At 39.1% G+C, this 25553-nt stretch overlaps 1 protein-coding gene across 1 annotated transcript; it reads right to left on the bottom strand.

The window, feature by feature from the left end:
• Positions 1 to 262: 262 nt before the first annotated feature.
• On the bottom strand, positions 263 to 22144 carry shmt2 (serine hydroxymethyltransferase 2). The gene is made up of 12 exons (XM_022748352.1): positions 22035 to 22144; positions 14549 to 14740; positions 11029 to 11108; positions 10005 to 10205; positions 9669 to 9750; positions 7478 to 7600; positions 5334 to 5473; positions 5052 to 5214; positions 4400 to 4499; positions 3183 to 3338; positions 2270 to 2377; positions 263 to 2021 (listed from the first exon to the last, which is right to left on the bottom strand). The coding sequence occupies exons 1-12, from the start codon at positions 22065 to 22067 to the stop codon at positions 1894 to 1896; spliced, it is 1506 nt and encodes a 501-aa protein (XP_022604073.1). The 5' UTR covers positions 22068 to 22144; the 3' UTR covers positions 263 to 1893.
• Positions 22145 to 25553: the final 3409 nt, after the last annotated feature.

The following is a 25553-nucleotide window of genomic DNA, read 5'->3' as shown; positions in this document are numbered from 1 at the left end:
TTGTTTTCCAAACCCTGACAGATGAACTAGAACCCCACTACTAAATCCATTGAAAGCAAAGGTAATCCTTATCAATATTGTACATATCTAGTTAAATGATTTGTTACTACTCACAATTTCAAAAAATATAACAAACGTGTCCCCACAGTCCAGATAACCATTTTGACAGAATGAGATCTTCTGACTGACTTTGTTTTTTAAAACTTTGCTGGTTAAGACAGTATGTGAGAGGTGATGTATTAATGATATCACTTACACAACATAAATTAATGGATTTTATTAGGATTCAGCTAGTAAAATAAAAATGTTATGTAAAAGACAGTTAGTTCAAACTTGATGTACAATAGCTGGCAACATATCAGAGATGAAAACAGACAGACAGTGGATTTATGAACACTGGTAAAATACTTAATGGTTTATTTTAGCAAAGTCTACTTTATTGGCTGTCAAAAAACTTACTTTAGAAGCAATGTTCTGTGCAAAGTAATAAAGTATCACACCATTTCTAACATCCTTTTTCTCCATTGTGCTGCAAGACCATTTCACAAACAGAAATCTTCCTCACTGATGCAGTGATAATGACAACAGTACCAATTGGTGAACCAGGTACACAACAAAATGCAGTGAAAATGTTTTATCAAATCTAGCTGCTTCACAGTTTCCATCACTGAACACTTGGGTGAAATAAATGACACTTAAATCAGACAGACTGCAATTCAAATCATCTTTCTTCCAGAGCAATATATTATATTGATACTAGTATTGGACACCTTAACATGTAAAATGATGGCAGTTACATAGTTAACTCTTTTTAAATAATATATAGAAAAGTATATACTCTTTGTAAACACACATAAAGTGAAGTATGAAATCATCCAAGCTGATATTTCTGATATCAATCCAGTTGGTTATTCATCTGTCATAACAAAATACAGAGCAATTAAAATCAGACATCTATGATATACTGGAAGAAAAAAGGATGATGCAATCACAATAGTGTCAAAAGACAACATAGCTAGATTTTCACATGGGTTAGGCATATTATATTGAATGAAGCTGAAGATATTTGGTTCTTGTTTATACACGGTGTGAAATGTGTTTTTAAACAATTTATGTGACCACAGTTTATAGTGTTGCTATATTAGACTATAGTATATCAAAAGATGTTGAGATTACTTGTATAATCAGACTTGGACCCTTACCCTTTGGAGATAAGCTCCACAAATCTATACAAAGTTAAAGAGGTTAACTTTCAGAAATTACATTTTGAGTGAATTTCTGATGTTCAACAAAATTCCCCCCACAACACTGTCAGAACAACCCTTCACATCATGAAGTTTCCTTGTGTACCTGGTTTCATAAACAGAGAATGTAAGTAGAAAAACTATCATGCACACATCTTCATGTGAATATAATAATCTCCATTAGTGACTTTAGTTAAGACTCTTTACAGCATTAAGACTCTTCAGCGTAACTTATTATAATAACTAATTATACATCAATCAAATCACACAGTCTGTGACACCAATGACAGTTGGTGGTGTTACATTTGACGAGTTATTTCTTCCTCCCACACACCCACATTAAAGAAATGGTATATCTTTACACATACGATAGAAAATAAGATCTTCGGCTCTAAAGAAAAACTGTATCATATTTCATTGTTTCTTTACCTCAATATGGAGGCCTGTTTTTACAAGAATATATTGACTGATGATTGCAAAGAAGTAGAAAAAATGTAGTTTCCCAGATCTGATTGGAAAAAAGGGAACTCAAGATATATCCCAATGTACAGGCACCAACCACATGAGATTTTTTCCCTCTCCTTACACACTTCTGCTAGCCGGCTTTCTACCACCTGGCTTTCAGCCCCCTGACTCCATACTGACTGGCTTAATGATCATGGAAGCCTGGCATAGGAAAGGGCCTGGCATAAGCTTCAACTCTGTGCCGAAGTTCAGCGATGCGAGCAACAGTCTCTGGGTCCTGAAGAAGGAAGTTCTTGAAGTCCTGGAGCTTTGCTGGAGAAGACAATGGAAAAGAGAGGAAGAATGCTCAGTTCTCCATTTTTAGCTTTGTATGTTTGATCACCACAGGGCCTTTTCACTTCTTATTTTTCCATATCCAACATTTTAACATACAACATATTGTACCTTTCTAATAAATACATAGTTTAAAACTGAACAAAAAGACCAAAAAATTGGGACGCATGTTCTTGCCAACCACCTGGCTACATTTTAATCCGTATCCCCTCTCACATAAGGCTTACCTGTCTTTTTCTTGACATCCAAGGCAATCTTGAAGCCCTCATCCATGAACTCAACAACTTGCACAAAGTCTGCTTCTTTGAACTGTCTGGAGGTCAGGGCTGGAGCACCTGGGACACAGAAGAACACAAATCCCACAGCTTGAAATAAAAGTAAAGTAAAGATCTGCAATTTCTTCCTTTTACTTTTACATTTCATCTGATTGTTATTCATTTTCTTGCTTTTTTTTTTCTACTAAGGAACCATATGGTCTTTGGAAAAAAGCCCAACCCTGGAGCGTCTTGAAATTTAAGTAATGAATCTACACAGACTCCAGATGTGTCAAACCTACACAGATGCTGATAACCGATGGGTCACAAAGGTGCAGTCCAAATGAGAACGTAATAAGCGCAGAGCATTGTACTGTAGGTAAAATATCTCGCAGAGCATTGTACTGTAGGTAAAATATCTCGCCTTAAGATAAAGCTAAAAACGTGGCAGTGTAGATGTGGAGCTCTTGAACTTCCTGGAAGATGATTAAAAAGCCAAACATGCTTAATTAATCATGATTTGCTCAGTGCTTGTGGCTTAATTGGTGGCTGACTAATTTCCATATGCAGAACTACATTTTGAAAAACTAAGTAAAACTGATCAAGTGAAGAGGATGTTAACTGCAAAGTAAATTTAACAAAAAAAAAAAAAACCTTCACCTTGTACTTAGAACACAAAATGCTGAGCAACTGACCAACATACTAAGACTAATTACCCCAACAGAGTGTAAATATCTGTTAGTTTTTGTTTTTTTTAAGATTTAAAAGTGGTTAAATATACAAATCCACACAATTTTCCAGTTTTTTATGTGGTTTCTGATCATACCCTTAATAAGTATGACAGGAAGTCAAGCAAAATGTAGTATAATATGAAGCTGGTCCTTACCTAGCCTGAGGCCACCTGGAGTCAGGGCGCTCTTGTCCCCAGGGCAGGTGTTCTTATTGGCAGTGATTGACACAAGCTCCAGCACCCTTTCAGCTCGAGCTCCATCAATGCCCTTAGGCCGCAGGTCCACCAGGACCAGGTGGTTGTCGGTTCCACCTGAAATATTCAGCATTCCTAGTAAAAACTTTTGAAGAGCAGGAAAGTCCGAGGCTTCGTGGACACCAACTTCACTTTTAAATCTTTGATCAGACAATCTCAGCTTTAGTTCAACATGGCTGAGGTAATGTTTCTAGATTTGATAACTTTCTGATATGAAATGAATATGATATGTATTGTCAGGGCCTCAAATGCTTCACATCTTCACCTTTCTCATACATTTGTCCATTTTTAGCTAAAACTAACAGTCAAATGCAACATTCCTGCAGTTCATGGTCTGTTGTACTGTATTGCATTATACAGGTGTTTCTATCATTTTGTCCACCCTTTTTACATCAGTGAGGGAAGGCTAAATAACAGAAACACATCTCTGCATAATGCAGTGCAGTTCAACAATATCACAAACTATATACTCCAAAATTATCACACAGTTGAATTAACACCTCTCTGAAACAGTTTCAATAAAAACTAAACATTACAACCTTCATGACGTTAGCATTTATTGCAGGAGTGTTGTATTAGACTGCATTAATTTTAGTCTATAAATTTAGATGGCTGAAAATGCTTAAGTCTTCCTTTAGCACACATATTTTTACAAGTGTTTTATTTGACTGTAACATTAGAAAACACTCTTTTCCTGTTTTCTTTTCAGAGAAATCTACAAAAGGATTAAAAAACAGGGAGTATGCGCACAATGCAGTGTAAGCAAAGGACAAGTCTATCTTTTTTAGAGTATCAAGTGAATACTACATACATTAAAAAAAAAAAAAAAAAAAGCTTAGGCCAGCGTATTAAATGCAGAACAAGATTCAAGTATTCACTCACAACCAGAAAGTGACCATTTTCATCTGGTTTCATTTTCTTGACTGACGAGGCAGTTACACTGACATTACCCAATTTGCACATCATGAATTTAAATGCATTTCTCTTTTTTTTCTCTTTTTTTTCCTGCCATGTAATTTGCATTTTGTGACAGGACATTTCTCTTTATTGACGTATGTTTCTCCGCTGTTTATACTAGTGACTTAAAAAAAAGAAAGCTTGAATACAAGTTAATATACCTGATACCAAGGTGTAGCCTTTACTGAGAAGAGCTGCAGCCATAGCCCTGGCATTCTTTAGTACCTGGTTGATATACTCCTTGAACATGGGAGACTGTGCCTGGTGACACACAAATGATAGAGTGCTGAGCTGGATACAAGCATTGATGTTAGAGTTAGCTTTTTTGTCAAGAAATGAGCCAAGAGATATCAAGAAAACAATTTACTACAATATAAACATCATGGTATTTCTTTAAATTCAAAAGTCTATTTCATTTGCATCTTAGGAAAGAAATGTTGAATAATTTCCTTTGATAACTGATCAAATAACCTGAAAAAATGATTGACCATTGGTTAGAAGTACAGTAGGCACAGCCCCATTATAGTGATTAAAAGCTACGTAAGTTGGTAAAAGTGAAACACATCGCAGTTCCATCCTCTTGAACAGATTACATTTCAGTAGCCGTCTAGCACAGCATTAAGATCCACACGGTTCACACTGGGTCAAGTTGTGCCAAAGCATCTCCTTGGTAAGATTTTGTTCCACTGTAAAATTTGATTCACCACTTGTCAGGTTCTTATTAGAAAATAACCAGGGTAATAAGTGTTACGTCAATATGAATAAACTGAATTACTTTTACATTGAAATTGGGTATTAGCGTGTTGTGCTGACCTGTCTGAGTGCTACAGCCACACCAGCGATGGCATGGTTATGAGGTCCACCCTGCAGAGAGGGGAAGACAGAGAAGTTGACCTTGTCTTCGAGGTCGTACATGATCTCCTTCCCCTTCTTGTCCACTGAGCGAACACCCTTACGGTAGAAGATGAGGCCAGCCCTGGACAAAATACAATAATTTACTGACACAGCATTTTTACCATTTTATTTTTCTTGAAACCCAAACAAGGTTTCATCCCTGGTAATGTAATTTGTCCCTGCCGGGTCTGTCCTTCTTACCTGGCTCCTCGGAGCGATTTGTGCGTGGTAGAGGTGACCAGGTCAGCGTGTTCAAAGGGAGAGGGGATGGCTTGGGCTGCCACCAGGCCACTGATATGGGCCATGTCAGCGAGCATGTAGGCCTTAATGTCAGTGCACAGCTGAGAGACAAAGGAAGCAAACACAAAATTAGGATTCAAATTTATACCTTATGGGAGGAAATTTTAAATAACTTTTCAGTACGAGACCCAAAATTATGACATTACTCTGCGATATCTGTGAACTGCAGCGGTGAGACATTTTTTTTGTAAGCTGGACTCTATGATTGTAAGGTTAAAGTGCTGTCTGAGATTAATTTGAAGATGTCTGCATCAATAAAAGTTCGGTGAAGTTATTCTTTATATTTGGTTACAAATCCTTTGCAGTCATGACCTGCCTGAAGTCTACAACCTCTACCAGAACATTTCAGCCCTCTTCACTTCCAGCTTGCTTCAGGAGATTTTCTGCCTTAAGTTTGATCTTCAGCAAGTGAGACATAAGCTCAGTTGGACTGAAGCCAGGTGACTGACTTGGCAAGCCAAGAACATTCCACTGTTTGGCCATGAAAACCTCTTCAATTACCTTTTCAGTTTACTCAGTATTTTTTAAAGTGGGAGACTATGTACAAAAAGAGACAAGTCCTACACTGTTAATCCAATATAGATATGAACACAATGAACCGCCCAGCTGAAAGTCAGCACTTTAGCCTTTGTCACTATCTAATTTCAAACATAATGTCCTGGAATAGAGTGGAAATGTGTCACTGCAAATATTTATGAACTGCACTGTATTTGCATAAGCAGTGTTTTGATATACAGATTTCTACCACAAACTACTACAGTTACAAATAAATCTAAACTATGTGATTGAACTTGCCTCAATCTGTGTCATCAGTGACCCTACTTTGCTTTTCATGTGACTGTGCTAAGTATATGTTCAAATGTGAGTAATACATTTACAACCCCTCTACAGTTAAGTTGATAACTAACTCTACATCTGTTAGCAGTACCTATCTTCTCAAAAGGCAGATATTTCAAATGTGAGCTTGTGTAATTATTCCTCTGCAGTCTTCAGAGGCCAGAAATATTACAGCATAATTCAATAAATCCTTGATGCGTCTTGCCAGCATCTATTGAAAAAGGTGCAAACAATAAATAGCTTGCTAACATGCAAATGACTCGCTGGCGAATGATCAGAGCGGTAAACAATCTTTTTAGTGCTCCAATTAATATGCATTATCATGACAATCTCCCTTCCTCTATCTAAACTGGATCAGCACATGTTTATTAGATTAAAACGCAGGGGAGATGGCAGGGTTACTGGAGGGGGTAAAGAACACAAGAGGGTGACGTGCAGTAGCCAATCAATACCGATAGTAAATCAAGTTTCTGACGTGGGGGAAGAAAAAGAAGCCTGCTTCAATCTAGGTAACACAACATTGAAAATCTGGAGTGAAGCCCGGCCCAGCAGATTCTGCCATAAAACAGTGAACAGTTCCACAGAGACATGCCAGGGGGAAAATATGGCCCCACTTCAGGCCTAGTGGCAAAGTCGTTATGGTGCTTAATAAAAACACAGCTCTGTAATGGTGGGACACTCCATCTGATGGTACTAGCTAAAGTGGGGCTCTGCAACAAAGGGAAGCAGTCATGGAGTGAATGAAGTGAGTCAGCGGGTGGGTATAACAAAACAGATAAAGAGGCCTCTTGTGCACTGTCAAAGAGAGCAGTGAAGTGTGCGGTTAAAAGTTGGTGCTGTGTATGTGTGAGTCAGAGCGAGTGTCCATGTTTCGTTTGGTTGAGTAGGCAAGAGAGGAAGACAGCATCTGTGTTGTCGTGTGTGAGGGTGAAAGACCCTATAAAAATTGGCTCGTGTTTTTGGAAATGTTGAAGTTGAATGCTAGGTATTTAGACAGACATCACTACTCAGGGACAGAAATTAGAAGAGATATGTTTGGAAGTAATCCTGGCCAGGTCTGACTATGGGAAGCAGGTGACATTTGAAATGGAAAAGGTTGACTGAGTTTTGAATAAGAGAACAAAGCTGGTCTGTCCTTCCTAATGTACGATGAGAAGTAGAGAAGACAGGCTGCAGATAGAATTGAATATACAGAGTTCTCCATGCACCTTCTTGACGCGGCCGTAGTCAATGAGGCGGGCATAGGCGCTGGTGCCAGCAATGATGAGCTTGGGCCGGAACAGCTTGGCCGTCATCTCCATCTGGTCGTAGTCTATGAGTCCTGTTGCAGTCTGCAGAGAGGGAGACAGATTGAGGAGAGAGAAAAGAGGCAGAGCGAGAGGAATGAATAAAGAGGAAATGGAGAAGGAATATGAGAATATTAGAGGGAGAGTAAGGGTCAGGAGGAAAAAAAAGGAACACGAGAGGATGAAAAAAAAAATTGTCATATCTTGAGGATCAAGAGAAAACATATCAGTACGGAAGAGAGATTTTTTCCATTTGAAACTCATTTGAAGTAGCAGCATTTGAAGTACTTTGGCTACCTTAAAAGGGGACGGAATTTATCTAAAGGAGACATTGCAACCTATCATATCATGGAGGAATATGGAGCAATTGCAGTAATTGCAATTGCACCCCTACTTATCCTAATTCAACCTTTCAGGGGATCTACTTGACTGGTGTGATGAGGCCGGACAGATTAGAGGTTGGTTTGGAGACTTTTCCTGCTCTTTCCATTGAACTGAGCAATTTGAGAGACATGTTAGCCAATCCATTGTTCAGTGAATGCACTTCAGAGTCGCATGAAATGGAGTCAAGCTGGACCAGTCAAATGACCAGTCCGTCCCTGTGCCTGAATTTCAAGTTGTATAACCCTTCCTCCTCCAAGCATCAGAAAACAGACACAATGCAGGAAAGGGAAAAAGCAAGATGGAGCAGAAAAACAAAGTGAGAGACAAAAGGGATGGATAATAAGGAAGACGCCGACGTGAAAAAGAAGAGAGAAAAGGAGGAGGCAAAGCTTTATTTAGACAACCTGATAATCTCCCATCTCCAGAGCACATCTATGGATGGCCCCTCACTCCATCAAGCTGCTCATTGTGAAGACAGAGCCAGTGGTGCTGGCCAGCCTGTCGATTTCCCATTATCTCTCTCGCAGAGGGGTCCTGCCAGCCCATACATCAGCAGGTCTGGACATGCAGAATCTCATGGCCATCCATCAGCCGCTACCCACACTACCACACAACTATGACCCAAGAAATAAAATACTACACACTCGTGTACAATGACGATCTTATCTACATGTTAACCTGAAAAATTACTTGTCACATCTGAGTGGCTCGGGAAGCAACGATCTTCATGCAGGTGGAAAGCAACACTTCAGTTGTTTTACGTGGTTTACTAACGGGACTGTATGATTACATTGTGAGAAGAGAGGCCATACATCAGCCAAAACCCTTGACTTTAAGTCTTTCTGTTGTCAAGGACCTGCAAGCAAGCATCTGATGGGCTGATGTTTCCTTGAGTTAGACACTGAATCCCTACCTACACTGCTTTGTGTCCTCCCTCTGGGGGCAGGAATGGAAACAGGATTTCCTACTATGGGATCACAGTTACTTTTTCATCTTTTTTTATGTTCATTTCAATGAATATACTGTTATTAATTTGTTATTGCGGATGAAGGACAAGGTCAAAAATATTTGTCCTTTAAATTTAGATATTTGTGCTTGTTGAAGAAGAGTTCTTACTCGTTATTTTACTCAATGCCTGCTACAGTAGGTTTCAAAAACTTGCACAATTTGATAAAAAATAACCAATTTTGCTCAAGGTCTTCACATTTGATATCTACTGAATAAGCTGGCTGAAACTGTTGTGTAATCTATGACCAACATAATGTATATATACATACACACACATACATATATATTGTGGTAGTGTGGCTACACACTGTTCTTCATCCAATCTAACAGTTTTCTCCCATTCACTATTACAGTAAAGAGTCTTAGGAAAATTCCACCTGCAGCATCAGACACCACTTACACAGCATACTGTACAATATATTATTGTGCAAACATTCACACAATGTGACACAATTGCTGGTCACAGAGAACAACTGACCCTGAAAACCTCTCATCTGACATTAGAGGAAAATCTAAAATGTATGAGTATACATAACATTTATTAGGTACCAGCATCTGCTGCACAGCTTTCATAACACTATGACATACTTTTATTGCTGTTGTCCTTTTCCCGTCAATTTTCTTCATCATTTCTAAGAAACCTGATGGTGTATTGCTGGTATTGGAGTGTCCTCTTGTTAGTTGTTAGTAGTAGATATCAGCAGTAGGGGTCTCTACTTACATTTAGTTTGTAGGGCATGGACTCAAAATAGATCGAGGTTGCCGAGATCCTCTTTACATCAGACATGTAGCCATGGGTCAGACTGCGTTGACAAAAAGGAACAGAAAAACAGGCAAGCACAAACAGTCAGTTAAATTACTTTGCAAACACCCTGATTTAGAAATGTGCAGGAAAAGAAAAATTATGTCGTTTTTTAAAATTAATTTTTCAGGTCCAAGTGATACACTTGCGTTGACCAACAAAGAAACTGGAGCAGCACAGAAAAGTGGGAGGGGAGACAAAATAAGTGACAGGGCGATGATTAAGAATAAAACATAAGCTGCATTGACTACTGACTGTCCTCCGTCGGGCAGGTCCAGGCCCATGATGCGGTCGTGGGGGTTGAGCACAGCGGTGTAAACAGCAAAGTTGGCAGGTGAGCCAGAGTAAGGCTGGACATTGACGCCCCACAGAGCTGGGTCAAGGTCAAAAGCCTCCAAGGCTCGCTTCTGACACAGGAGCTCAATTTGGTCAACCACTTCTGCTCCACCGTAGTATCTGTGGATGTGTGGGTCAGGGGGGTTTCAGAAAAAGAATGAATGGAAACAAAAACTCCTATGAATGAAAATACACCCCAAGGCCATTATTAACAGATGCATCACTCCTCCAATTTACCTGCTAGAATAACCATAGGATTTCAGTTTAGGTCAATCTCAACAATGCCTGTTACCTTTCATACATTTGATAGAAATGGCAGTGTATCTAGGGTCAAGATAAATGTTGAGACCGACATCAGATCTGGGACATCTAGGTGAAAAGCTCATCAAAGCTTTTCAGAAGAATTACAGATGAAGGAGCAACAGATGGCTACTGTGCAAGCCACTCATTCTGTGAGATAATCCTTTTTGGATCATTACATTAAAGAGTAAAACGGCACTTGAGTAGGATGTGGGAAGAAAATAAAAATTAAACATATTCACAGGGAGGGAGATTTATAGTAGGCTTGTATTTCAGGCATCAAATGCATCAAATGAGAGGCATTAAAAAACATATCAGCTCTCTGTTTGCTGCTGATAAATGTGAATTATCTGAGGGAAATAATAGAAAACAGGAAAACTGAAAATAGAAAACGTGCAACTATCAGCCTGGCACCAAATTCTTCCAATGTATCCCCTCAGGAATTTTCTTTGGCAAGGCAAAGCGTGTGGATTATTAGCTGTGTGGTTGGCATGTACTTTACAGTAATAGGGCAAGCTAGAGAACACAGGATATATCAGTGTATGTCTATGTGTGTTCATTTGTGCCCATTTGTGACAAATATCCTAAAGCAGAGAATATCAACCACATTAATAAGCTGGGGTGTGGCTGAATAAACACTCACCTTCTCCCTGGGTAGCCCTCAGAGTATTTGTTGTTCAAACAGGAGCCCTGAGCTTCCAGAGCTGCTCGACTGCAGAAATTCTGTGGTGGGAACACACACACACACACACACGAGCAAACACACACTCAGATCAATGGCGTGAGTGGACAGAAGGGACAAGGACGGCAAATTAAAGTCTGTTAAGTGATAGTGAGAAATCCCCCTCCAGCTAAAGGCAATCATTACAGTATTGAACCTCTGGACTTCCATAGACTAACAGTCTGCACTTCACAATGCTTATCGCCTTGCTGCTGGAGGATACAAGATAATGTAATAAACTTTTCTGCACATGCTGAGATAGATTGGTGTGGCCTTTTTTTAATCATTTTGTAATGTGTTTTTGAAGAAAAACAAATTTCTGTGTGTATGCTTTCTTGCAAAAGAGTAAAATTATCCCCAAAAAGTTTTATATCTTGCCCATGTGCTGGAAGATGAAAAAGAGATGTTAAAAAATAATTCTGTTTATTAACAATACCAATAACTGATATAGGACTCAGTCACCAACACATTTTATTATGCTGATTTCAGTAGGCTCGTTCCTTTGATTTATTTTACTGGATTTACTCTGCTATATTACCAATTACGGACCAATTACAATCTGACCACTGAATCTTGATCACATTTCTGTATTTCCACTAGAGCTACAACAATTAGTTGATCAATCGATAAGTAGGACAATTGTAACATATATTTTGATAAACCACTTTGTCACAAAGTCCCTTTTAGCACAAGTACTAAACATTCTCTTGTACTAGCTTTTCAAATGTGATGATTTTCAGTTTATGTCCACCTTATGTGAAAGTAAACCTCAACACCTTTGGGTTTTAGACTGGTGGTTGGAAAAAACAAGAAATTTGAAGACAACTCTTATTTCAACTAATACCTTACAACTTTCTGTTCATCTAGTACTTGCCATTTTCCCACCTACAGCTTTGATGGTATCCCCCTGATTAAAACAATACCTTTCTTTAAATTTCCTCTGAGGTTTTATCTTTTTCTTTTTGGGGAAGTTAAGTGTTTCTGTTGGTTGAAAATTTTAAAGGCTTTTATGGGTATTTATCCTGGAGATGAAGAGAGGTTGTCCAGCTGGTGTCCAAACCTTCCAGCCACACTGACACTCCTCTCTTCATAGATTTTATACAAACAATAATAGGACATTGTACAGAATATCATAATAAAGAATGGAAGGAAAGGCTATCTTAAAACTGCAGTTTTTCATTCAGATTTTAAAGTAAGCCTTCTCTTGGCAATGTGTTAATGTTTAGATACACATGCACTCTACGGGGAAAAAAGATTAAAATACGATTAAAAAAAATTACCATATTAGATAATCACAGATTCTGATTGGGATCGGGGGAAATGTGTTTGGGACTGCGGGTTTGTAAAGCCTGATACAGTGTAAGTGTAACTTGAAACAACAACCTGTTACATATACAAATGTGTGCAGCCCCAACTGCGTAGCTGACAATGGATGCCACTTTTGGTATGACCTCCTGACATAACACTGTACTGTATATTATCACACTGGCCAGTAATAGGGTCTTACAGATAGCACACACAAACACCTACAGTCTCCACTCTCTCCCTCGTTGGAGTGGTGGTGTTTGTGTGTGTGTGTGTTGTGTGTGTAGTTATGCTAATGCTTCACCTGGGAGCCAAGAGAAGATCAAGGGAGATAACAGCTCCAGTAACAGCTTTCTGCCGCGTCCGTCTGTCATGCTGACGACTGTGCATATATTAGAAAAGGAAATGCATTTGCCTCTCAGTGTCTTGAAGTGTGTATGTTCGCGAGTGTGTGTGCGTACGTGTGGGAAAATGTATGTCTGCCTGCCTGAGCTGTACTGTGATGTGCCTTGCAGAGTGAGGTGGGGAGGAGGCAGAATGAAGATATCAGCTTTATCTCACACTAGAGTGGTCAGGCTTTGTGCTGAGAGGGGGCTGATATACTCCACTGAACAACTACTGTGGCAAAGAAGAAAAAGGAGGAGAGAGAAAGAACAATGCAAGATAAAACCTTGTCTGCTCTTTTGAATAGTAAAATTTCGCATTTCACACCATCCAGCCTTGGAGTGAAAACAAAGAGTTACACAAATGTGCTGCAAGTCATTCAAGCCAAAAATAACTTACAGCACACTGTGCACAGTTGGTCAGTGGCTGAATAATGAATGAATAGTGAGGTTGATTTGAACTTGTTCTTTTTTAAAGCAACTATTTTACCTTAAAATAACAGCTTCAAAATCATTTCGATGGTACACTGATTTGTAATAGGGAAAATTGCACCCCTTTCATCTACACTCCCCCTGAACATGAGTTCTATATGTAACTTGGGTTAAGTGGGTACAACAACCTGCCAGAAATATGTAACACTTTACGGCACTACAATACACACCACCAACTATGGGCCTTCAGCTATCTAAGCTAGCTCAATATTCTCAGTACAGACATCATGGCAGAGGTGAAGAGACTATAGCGCCTAGCATCTACATTTTAGCACATAACTGCTATGGGCTCAGATGTTTTCAGATGAGCTGAATGCTGACTTGAAATGAGTGGACAGCGTGACTGCTGGTTTGTACTGAGATGATGATTTTGCTTTTGCTGCCTGAGCAATTTTGGTTAGGTTTGGGTTTCTGTACATGAGTTGATAGCTTCTAAGAGTACACTGCTTCCAGTACCCTTAACCACTTGGACTCAGAGCCCAACAGAATTTAATGTATAAAGTGTTCTGTAATTGCCACTTGTGGCTGCAGAGGCCGCTGTTGCCGCTGCTTCTCAAAAGTTACACAGTGTTGCTTTTGTCTAAGTTAATTATATCTGTTTTATGATTTGTATGTTTGAGCCACAAAGAAACAGTTTTACTTAAAAAAAAAAAAAAAAAAAAAGGGAATTTACTGCTATAAACCACTGAAACATATAGCCAGATGTTTTAGGAAAAGATATGACCAAAATAGTAATTCATATTTTCAGCATATGATTCTTAACTGCAACACCTATATCCTTCATTGTACTTGATGTGCTGTACATGTGTCTGTATTTATCTACAGTATGAATGCTAATAAACCACTGATAAAGGCAAATGGCAAATAATACAAGAATAATAGATATCCATCAGGCTAGCAGGTCTATTTATTCATCCATTGGAATTAGTGTTTACATTAATTGTCTTTCCTTAAAAATAAGCCGACTCCATAAATACAAAATGCTTTAAGATAGGTCAATATATTCTGGTAAAGGCTGACTGAATGAAAAAAATCTTTCATTTTTTAAATCAAAGTATCTGCCACTATGGCCTGACTGAAATCAGACTTAATAAATCTGGATTCCCCATTTCTTTTGCAGCCCACTCTTCCTCTCTCTCCACTGTAAATTGTTAAATTAAGCACAATGACTGCAAAAACAGTAAAAAAAACAAAACAACAAAAAAAAAACACAGTGATTAAAAAAAGAACAAAATCAATTGTAGATTTGAAAGATGTTTTACCTCAGATGCAATTAGTTCTAAGCCACGGCACTGCCTGTCCTTCTCTTTCAGCAGCAGATCCCACATCTCGGGGTCGTCCTGAGCCAGGCTCTCCTGGCCTGTCCAAGGACGGTCTTCATCCACTGTACGTGTAGCAGCATGAGACTGTTGCCCACGTACACTGAGACGAACTGGGGCTCTCTGGCACAGTGGCTGTGGTCGGAAGAGAAATCGAGAGGGTTAGGTTGGGGTTTGATGAAAGAAGGGGGGAATACAGAAAAAGGAACACTGGGTCATTGCATCATATGTGGGGTAATTTTTTTTTTTCAGACAAACCTGCAGATTGTGCTTTGACCAAACTCTTGCTACTGTAATGCAAATTACCACAGCTTTAATAAAAAAAATATACCATAAAATACCATGAAATTAGTTGGACTACAGTAAATGTTGCATCTGCAAGATTTTTGGTGCCATCAGTAACATTAAGGGAGGAAGAAATGAACACAATGTGTGTCATGTGAATGTGAAGATGAAAGTAGTTGGGGCTCTTCCCTTAAAAGAGGGATGGGCACATAAAAGACAGGTTACACTAAAAATAATTTATCTACATAATGTATCTGATCATTTTACATACTTGAAGTGACACCCTGATTTTTCCTATATAAATAAAGGCACATTTTTTAGTCTCTTACCCTTCTCTGTTGCTCACACACTGCAATATGTAGCCTGGTATAATTAGAAGCTGGCGTGTTTGCATGATATCAATAATCAGCATGGTTGTTCAATTATGCCTCTATCAGCACTTCTACAAACTGGGGGACTGACTTTTACAGCCTCAGTGTACCAAAGGAGGCATATAGAGAACAGATTCAGCACTTCCTGCTTATCTAATCTGGACTAGTGCTGGCAAGTTCTTCTGCTGCTGCCGCTGCTGCTGCAATGTGTGATCATGTGAGTGTGCAGAGTCCATATAATTTTCACTGGCTCTTTTTTTTGTCCAAGTTAAATATGAATCCTACCTTATACTGGAATCAGTCAACCCTATGTCTATGTGGCTTAGTATTACATCGTGAAGATGCTTAGCATAGACAATAATAAAATCTTAAAACTGCATGTGGGCCCTTCAGAGCACAAGTCCCAATCAACAGAGCACTGTGTGGGAGAAAACTCAGAGGTTAAAAAAATCCTTGACAGGTTGATTGCACTTAGAACAAATTTGCTCACTGCCGTCATTTAATCAACAATGATGATGACTTTGTGTTGAGATCAATCCCTTCTCAGCCAACCTATAGTTATCATCTGTACAGGTGTGCTGGGGTGTGAGGGACAACCTCCCTTTAATAGCACCATTAAAAAGCAATTAACACAATGCTCAGGACTGGCTGAGGACACCCATAAGACAAAAAAAAAATGCAATTCACACTTGTTCCATGTGGTATAAAAAATGTTTGGGCACTTAATCTTTTGAAGTGGCTTAATTGCACTGCAAATCTAATAAAGAAACTAAACATGAAATTTTAAGACAAAAGCAATGAATGTTAATGTTGGGCAGAATAATAAATGCTACACTAGATGGGGAATATTCTCTGCAAGCAAAAATGGCCAACCAGTCTTTTTATTTTACATCCACTGTTAAAAAACAGTTTAGAAGACCCCTTATTCTCAGAAGCAGCTTGAGGATAGTTTATCTACTCCATCGCTGTTTCTCCCGTCCTCTCTACTCTTCCTCTGGTCCTGGGAGTGGCAGAGGGGACATTGGCAGAGGGGACACTGGTGACACACCCGGGGAGGCGACTGGCACATTAATGGCCGATTTCTAACAATCTCTTCCTTGGCCTTCTGTCACCAGTGGCAGTGGTGATGGTGGAGAAAGGGAGAGGCCCCCACCCCCAGGGTTCTGGAAGAGATGAGAGCCTGGGGAGACAGGTCGGGCTGCCTCTGAGGACACGTTTCTCGCTGAGAAATCATACGGGTCATTAAATCTTGACGGGAACTGTCCTTCGCTGTCTGGGATTCTGCTGGGACACACCAGGGCCAGGGAAAGCAGCCACAGAAAAATCCAACATAAGACAACGCTGCCATAGTTATAGCGCAACTGATGACTGCAAAACAGACAAGGGTGCCGCTCCCTCCCTCTCCTCCGTGCCTCCACCCTGCTTTCCTTTTCCCATCCTCCTGTCCCTATCTTGTCACCCTACGCCACTAAGCACACTCAGCCAAGTAGCGCTCATGTGGCACTTTTATTAGTTCCTATTGCTATCCATATCACTTCCATGGCATCAAAATGGGACAGCTCTGGGCTTAAACAAACACCACACAGGTCGGTCCCTGTGGTCTACCTCTCCGCTTTCCTGCCTCATTTTGCAGCCCTGATCATTACAGGAGATTAATTAATAAACACAAGATAAACTGATCCAAGAAAAGTAAGAGCCAAGATACAAGCACCAAATATGTCACAGTGGGACTATTTTTAGGCGACAGATTACGCTGTCGTTTGAAGGTGAACTTGATGAAAACTCTGCTGTGAGAAAAGGGGCGGGATAGGCCACATCAACCTAGGTGCTGAGCACAAAATGATGGCAGAGTCACAGATGCGCTGTATCTGCGTGACAATAATAAGTTAATTGTTGGCAGTTTGCCTTTCCTGTCAAACATCTGTGCCCAAAGAACAATGGCAGAGAAGAAGAAACGGGAAGACAGAAAATCATTTCATTAATCCTAGTTCTGTATTATTTTTGCCCATTTCCTGAAGCAGCTCCCGAAGCGAGTCAATTTTACAGATGACTGCTGTCCATCAGTGGCTATACCCAACAACAATCAGCCTGGTAACACGAGGAAAACAGCAGGCTCTAGAGAGGAGACACAGTGAAGAAAAAAAAATATATGTAAGGTAGAAGAGAAGAAGTGTCAACAGGGCAACAGCATCCGTCAGTCTGACACGAAGTTGGCTCTTTCCCTGTCGCTGACTAATGGCAGGGCTGTCCGTTACAAATTGCCCTGTGATTCAGTCTGGATGACACTAGACTGAGAAATCTGGATAGGGTGAAGAGGCGTGAAGGGAAGGAGGCAGAGTCCAAAGCGACTCCACTCTATTCGGGTCAAAGGGTTGTCAGGGTGACAATCAGAGACTTAAGCGATGCCAGCAACAGAGCCAATCTTCAAGAGATGTAGGCAGTGGAACGATACATTTATGCTATAATTTTTCCACAACACTCGTGTGGTGAAGAAGAAGATGGTGAAAGAGCTCTACACTGGGCTTCCTGATGCCTCAGTAAGTCTCGATGCATGCTCTGGATTGTACTTGTCACACTGTCGAGGTAAAGCCTGGCTCAGGGCCTTTTTTGCGCATGGGCCCACAACCCACTCGCTGTCCCTGTCAAGTGCACAGTCTGTTAAATGAAAAGCAGAAATACATAACTGGATTTTACTTCAGTGTAATACCTTGCTAGGGTCACATAAAGGCACATTTGAGCCTAAATACAGTTAAGCTATTTTATTAAGTGTCTATTTGTGAGAACGAAAATCAATATATCTAGGTTATTAATTATATTATTCAATTATCACCAGTAAAAGGACAGAAAATCAGTTTATGTTGGTTTTCAATCCACTTTAACTCAGACAAAGATGGACAGGCCTGCAGCTGATGGTTGATTTCTTCAATTAAATTATTTTATTATTAATAATAAATAATTTTCTTCATTATTCAAGTAATAATTTTTCTAAAATGCCAGAAACTACTGAAAAACGCCCTGCATGATTCTCCATAGCCCAATGTCACATTCCAAACAATAAATATTCAATTTATAGCGACATAAAACAAAGATTAACAATACATCCTCACATTTGCAAACCTGGAACCTGCATGTGTTTGGCATTTATTTAAGTAAAATGATAATTTGTTAAATGCGGTTAAAAGGCTTGGAACATCCACAAGGTACATGCACTAGTAGTGTGAGGTGTCCCAAGACAATGGCAGATGTTTGTTTGATTGTTTGTTTGATGTGCGTTCAGGCTTGTCTTGACATGGGGAACACTTGAAATTTTAAAGATAGTGGCTGCCATGTTTCACCGAGTCAGGGTAGCTCCAAGCAACTTATAAACTTCACTCCTGAGAAAAAAAATGAAGCCATGAATCAGCGCTGACAAAGCTGTCTGTTCTGCTCCTGTTAAATGAATAAAACTGAACTTAAAAAGCTAAAGAATTCCTCTGCTGGGACATTGTTAGGTTAGTCTATGTCAAAAGTTGGGGTCTTTAAGCATTAAATTAAGTCTTTTGTGGTTTTGGTGTGGGAGGTGATGAAGCCAGACAGGCTGTCTTCAGGGTGTCATCTAAACCAGCTAAAGAGGTACATAAAAACAAAATGAAAACTTATCTCTGGGTGATATTGAACGTGCCAATGCCACTCTGTTGGTTGATGTTGGCAACATAGATAAAAAACATAAATCAGTTTCTCTCTTTGTGAGGGGAAATTTCGGGAAACAAAATGCACTTTCCACATTTAAAACCAAACTTTTTGTCCAGCATTGATACGTGGTAAAAAGCATACAATAACTGTCTCAATAGGCTAATAAGTTTCTCTCAGTGTAAATTTTTGCCAGTTTCCTAGTTAGATCACTGGCATGTTGACTTTCCACCTTGTCCAGTTGTGACAGGCCAAGACTTGACAGGCAATACCAGTGATACTCATTAAGTAGAAGCAGAAGGCTAAGAAACAGGTTAAAGCAGGGGAACCTCATCTCTCAATGTTGTAGCTTTTCTACATGCTTACAATGAAAAGGACTTGGAACTGACAATTCAACATTTTTAAGTGTTCAGAACAGTAAGAACTTCAATGTAAGGATGTTTGAACACTACTTCAGTTTTCTGTATGACCTCTGCCCTCCAGTTCTCCTAAACACAAGTGGTTTAAAAAAAAAGAAAAAAAAAAAGTTTGTGATGGATGTACAGATGTACTGCAGTCTGTGGAAATAGCAGTGGGCCATATGCTCTCCAATGTTTTCATGCTGCTGGACTGAATCTTAGCCCGTTCCCCATTCCTTTATTCCCCAGATGTTTCACTCAACTGTCAAATATAAAATCTGCTAAAAAATGTGAAATTACAAACGCTACATTCTGTGATAGCCACACTCAGTTTGCTGCACTGTTGTATTACAATTTAAATATGCCTTTATGAATTCAGGGGTTCTTCAAATGTTCAAAGGGGTGTGTTATACATTGAATCTAAGACTAAACACCTCCAAAAGACCTGTATTTGGAGAGAAGTTATCCTTATCTATTGGACTCTACAGGAGCAATAAACATCCATGCAATTCAAACATAATCTGCACCAGAACTAAGTTCTTCCCATAAAACAGGGCCTGATAAAAAATAGCTTACAGAAAAGTAGAGGAATTATTGAGAAATAAATGTTCTCATTCATAACTGAAAAACAATGTACTGTGAAATAACAGCTGAAAAGCAGCCTTGGTTCATTGCCCTTTGCACTGGGAGAAAGGTTTTCATAATGGGATTAGAAATGACTCTGAATTCTTAAATTGACTTAACTGGAATCTTAGGAATCTAATACCTGCAGGAACTGACCCATTTTATTGCAAACATCTCCATAATGACCAATGCAATCTGTTTTCCACAGATATTAATATCAACAGCAACAGATGAACGGCTGAACAGAAGTCACAAAAGCTGAGTTTTCCTGATAGCAAGCCATCTTGATGGACCAATCCTAAAACTGTCCTCTAAAGAAATTGAGGTCAACAGCAACAAGAAATGCACAGGGACTGAAATTGTTCTTTCACATACACAGAACATATGAGGACACCACATGTCTTGACTCAAAAGATGACAGTCTTGTGAGTCCTTCAGAAATTCAATGAAGATGCACAGTTAACCAATTAGCATCAATAGGAAAAGCATGCAAGCATGTGAACCACTCAGTTTAATGGGAAACTTCAAACACACTGACAGTGACTTATGAAACTAGGTCTGAATACATGCCACAAGATTTTTGGCACACACTTAGCATAGCCTAGTTGTTTCAGAGAAACGGCACAAAATTCACACCATCTCAAAAATGGGTCACTTAATTATGTTCAAAATCAGGCTATTAATAGCTCTCAACACCCCCTCCAAACACCTCCATCATCCTGATGTCTCCACTAATCGAACAACTTGTTTAATAAAAACGCTGACTAATTATGAAACTTTGGACTATGAAACTGAACTGAAATAATTGGGCAACTATTCAGTCATTCAAAATAAATGTGTCTTACAATCACTGTCACAGAGACACAGTAATTTCAAAAACATTCAAACATTTATTATAACAGATCCCATGCAATGTACAGTAATTATATCCTGAAATTAAATTACAACTTTGTAAAGCTTAAAATATTACTGACACCATGGCACAAGTATCAATTGAATTGTAAGGTATTATTTGAGGCTGTAGTCTGAGGTGGTCTTTATCATAATGTAATTGCATTTACTATTGAATTGTTACATGCTATACTGAAAGGTGTTTCAAATATTTTGCCCACCCCTTTAAAAGAAAGAGTAGACTTAATATGACAGTTTCAGCATTAGTTTTGTAGCTAATAAACTGACAGCTGAGAGTAAAAGGTATGTGGAATATGTAATATCTCTTATCTTAATAAAAAATTAAGATTACATTATCCTGCAGCTAACCCACAGTAATAAATACTTCAGCAGTCAAGGAGCTGCTGACACTGCAAAAACATGAGCTATTACTTCCAAAGTCTGGCAAAAATACAGCCTTATCTGTTACATAATTATCTGAAAGTTGGGAGTTAATATTTGCTTGGTGCTCATTTATGCCTCGTTTCGCACTTTGGACGTTATTGGGGGCAGGACTAGTCATTTCCAGTTAATATATCATTGTCTATTAACCTTCTCCTCCATTATCTACATAGGATCAAGACTGAGTGTGAAATGAAACCCCTGTTCAAAAGCAGCGTGTGTACAGTTGAGTAACTGTAACATTACTTAAACTGCGATTTTAGAGATGCAATGCTGTTTTATTACTACTTAAACAATCTGAGACCGATAGCTACATTGAAAGTGTTTCGTGATGCAGAAAAACGTAAATCATGTGTGTTGCTTCTTGCTATTTCCCCACATGATGAAACTGAGCAGTCGCGGTTGCATCATTGCGTGGACACAGCTGCAGCTGTGTAACGTGTGCTGACACCTAGCCTGCTAGCTTATCGGCTAGCTAACAACTACTGTCAATGTTTCACAGATTGACAGGACAGAAAACACAGCTAGCGACGAACTGCTGCAAATTGTCTTCTATTTAGTGACAACTGCACAGCTTGCTTAAGCACAAGTGGGCAACTTCACCCCCACGACTGTAGTAGAGGCTACTGACCAACATTAACGTTAAGCTAGCTAACAGTTCAACTGCAGAGAAACGTCACCTAAATTACCCAACTGAAAAAGACCGTGAAGAAAACAATGACTCAAAATTGTACCTAATGATATACCTACCCGTGTGAGTTGTCTCAGAGCGAAGGACAGCATGTTTCCAGTTCTCAGGCCAGAAGAAGGAGCAGCACAGACAAGAGAGACACACAGCTGACGAGGTCTGAGAGCGCTGTTTGAAGTTGTTGGCAACGGCTGGTTACGCTTATCCTGCCGAAAGGATTGATGGGAATCGTAGGCAGTTGAGAGGAAATTACACAAGCCAGGAGTGTACATACAATATCCATTACTACTGCCTCAGTTATTCATTTACTCACTCATCTTCTTACAGACTACAGTGAGAGACTGCAGCTTTCAGTGATCCATTATTATTATTAGTTTCTGAAATCATCCAACATCTCCATTTTCAAAATGATCAGCGAGTTTACAGTGGGTGTTGTGAATACAGACCATACCTCTCAACTTTAATAAAGCAAAAATATGCCAAATTTTATTTAATTTACTAATGTTAAACTGATCTATCTAGGACATGCATTCTATTTCAATGGATTAAATCCAGACCTCCAACTGTTAACCAGTGGTATGGAGAAATCTTTAAAGTTCTGTCACTAGAGCGTTTGAGTTCAGTTTTAAAGGGGAATGAGAGGTCTTTTGATAAGTTGTGGGTGCCTTTCCTAAACCTGTACAACAGACTTAGTACGCAGAGGATGTTGCAATGTAGACTGTTTCATTGATTTTGTTTCATTGCCCTAGCTGTGTATTCCCTGATTCATGTGAAATTTCTAAACTGTGAACAATCCAAGAATTGTCCATGTAAGGTCCCATGCTGCCCCATGCTTTTTTTCTCTCTCTCTCTCTCTCTTCTCTTCTCGTCTTCTTTTTCTTATCTCATTTGGTATATGTGATTTGCTCATATCTGCCATTTCTGTCACGTGTGTTCAGTGTTCTCTGTCTGTTCTAAAGACTTAATAAATATATATATATCTATATATATATAGATATATATATATATATATTTTTTTTTAAACTCATCTATAAATGCCTTAATAATCAGGCTCCAAAAGCAAAGTTACCACGTGGTTCCTCTCAGCTGTCTCAGCAACATGAGGTGTGTGCACCGGTGATTGTAAAGTGTCCTTTCATAAATCCTCATTCGGACAGACAGCTTTTTTTCTGTTTCTTTTACATGAGGAACTCTTTGCCCCCAGAAGTCAAACTGGATCATGACTGGGATCATTTTAATCTCTGATTGAAACAGTTTTTAAAGACGGATCAGTCATGTCGTCATGAATGATCTAGTGCTTGTTGTATTATGGTATTTTTATTGTATCATTGTTTGTTTGTGTTTTGTGCTGCTCTGTATGTATTTTAAAAGCCCATGTAGGTACAGGTATAGCAAATTAGCCTAGACTATAAACGCTGTGGTTTGTGTTATTGGTTCATTCTATATATTTGTCCCTATACAAATAATGTTAAAAAAATAAATAAAAATAGAGGAGCAATTGTTTGTCATGGATGATATACTGTGTGTTTAGTACAAACAAATAATAAATTGTTCATGGACACATAAAACTGCACTCTAATAGCCTTGCAGGGAAATCTTGAGGAGGAAAGTTAGTGAGTACTTTGCTTAGTAGTCAATTTGAACAGATTTAGTAAGAAGGTTAAGTGTCACTGTCAGCTCCTGGTGATTTGTTTGGGGACTTTGAATGTTAAATAGATATTTGCAATGCGAATAGACTGTAAATAAAGATGGACGTAGCCTTCGTGACGTCACCCATAGGTTTCTGAAGAACGGTTTTAAAGTTCAGAGTGGGCCGCTCCATCATCGCCAGTGCCCAACTCCACCTAAGTCCTGGCCAATCCAAAAATGGGCAAAGAGGGGGGGTGTGTGTGGAGCCAAGACTTAGGTGAATGCTGGTTTGTGGCAAGCATACGCTCTCCTGCCTGCCACTCAAAGCGGCATGATCTCAATTATGCATAACTTTATGCCTTAATAAAATTTAAAGGGGTTTGTTGTATACAAATTCAACCCAGTACAGTTGACACAAAGGAGGAATTAGCTCTAGAGACCAACGCTGTTTTTTTTACCAAGCTGTAAACATGTTTATTTCTGCTGTAAAGTTGGGAATTTTAACATGGGACTCTTTGGGTAAAGTGGCCATTCGAAGAACTGCAGTCTATAGCACTTCCATGGCTTCATTTTAGCCCTGGAGTTTGTCGCTTGGTAGCACCTGATCAATGCGTCAAGTGATCCTATATTGCCATGTAATATACAATCTTTAATATGAGCATTGTCTCTGTGTAGTTTATTTCTTAGTTTATTAGATGTTTTTGTTGAAATTCTGGGAAACATACCTGGACAAACAGGCACAGACAGATAATCATAATCACACACACATAAACAAACATGCAATCACATTTAGGGTCACGCACAAAGGATCCACAAAAACTTGTCTGGTGATTCTTCACCGAACAGCTGTAGAGCATCTGTGTAACAAAGAGGGGAACTCCAGTGAATCTGGGTTGCAGCAACTCCATCAATCTCCGTGGCGCGACTTTCCACAGCAACTTGTGTAAGATACATGGACATCCCTGGACCTTCATCTGAATGTCATTGATCAAGAGCATAATAGGGTATTGAGCCAGAGTGAGATGAAGATTCAGTCAGCATTGACTGTGTATTATCTAATGAAATTCTGAGCACCGTTATCTTTAGAAAAAGTGGGCAGAGCAAAGAGCCAAAGACTCTGTGCTGGAAGAGGAAAAAGGGAGTCTGTGATCAAGGAAGAAAAAGAGTTAGTCTGAGATAGTCTGAAGCTGAGGTGGGCGATTCGAGGTGTGTTTGTTTAATTCAATCAAAGAGAAGATTGGTGAGTTAATTGAACTGATTAAATACTAGCTGAATATTTTTTTAGCAATGGTGTCACTATCCTGCATTATCCGTCCATAAGCTCATATTTTTAGTATGAAGAAAGCTAAAATAAAGTAAATATTATTACGTGGCTGAGATTATAACAGTGGCAGCAGTGATACAGCAGTCAATAAAATGTGAGGAAGCCTCTTGGAGGTTTAGGTGCAGCTGAAAAAATGTTTGCTCAGGTGTGCAATACTTCCTTTGCTTGCATGATCACACAAACAGAAATCTGTCAGTCACATTACTTCTAATACAAGAGTTATTTTTCTTTTCAGTTTCAGGGTATATGTAATTAAAATCATATCAGATACCTCCTTAGGATTCTATTACTGTACATACCAACTCCCTCAAAAAGCGTCAAACATTATCATCATCATAAGAATGTTTCACAGTTAGTTTTTCATGTTGAAATTCAATACATACCCAACTTTCCTTCAATATTTCAGAAAATTAAAATTACATATCTTCACAGAAAGCTTGGGCATCCATTCCTAATCAGAGTGAAATGTAACTTAATTCATAATAGTGTCCTTGCTGAGTTAGATAATGTGAATATGCTGCACAGCTTGTGCCTTGCAATTGTGCTCCTAGCTCTGAACGAACACAGTCACCCAGTAAAAGACAGACAGACAGTTTAAGAGATTTTAATGTGCTTTTTCATACAGTAT

Source organism: Seriola dumerili, unplaced genomic scaffold, assembly GCF_002260705.1.
Source record: "Seriola dumerili isolate Sdu_G_001 unplaced genomic scaffold, Sdu_1.0 BDQW01000121.1, whole genome shotgun sequence".
NCBI lineage: Eukaryota > Metazoa > Chordata > Actinopteri > Carangiformes > Carangidae > Seriola > Seriola dumerili.
Note: the sequence above shows the minus strand (reverse complement) of the source record. Positions and strands in the feature narration are given on the sequence as shown.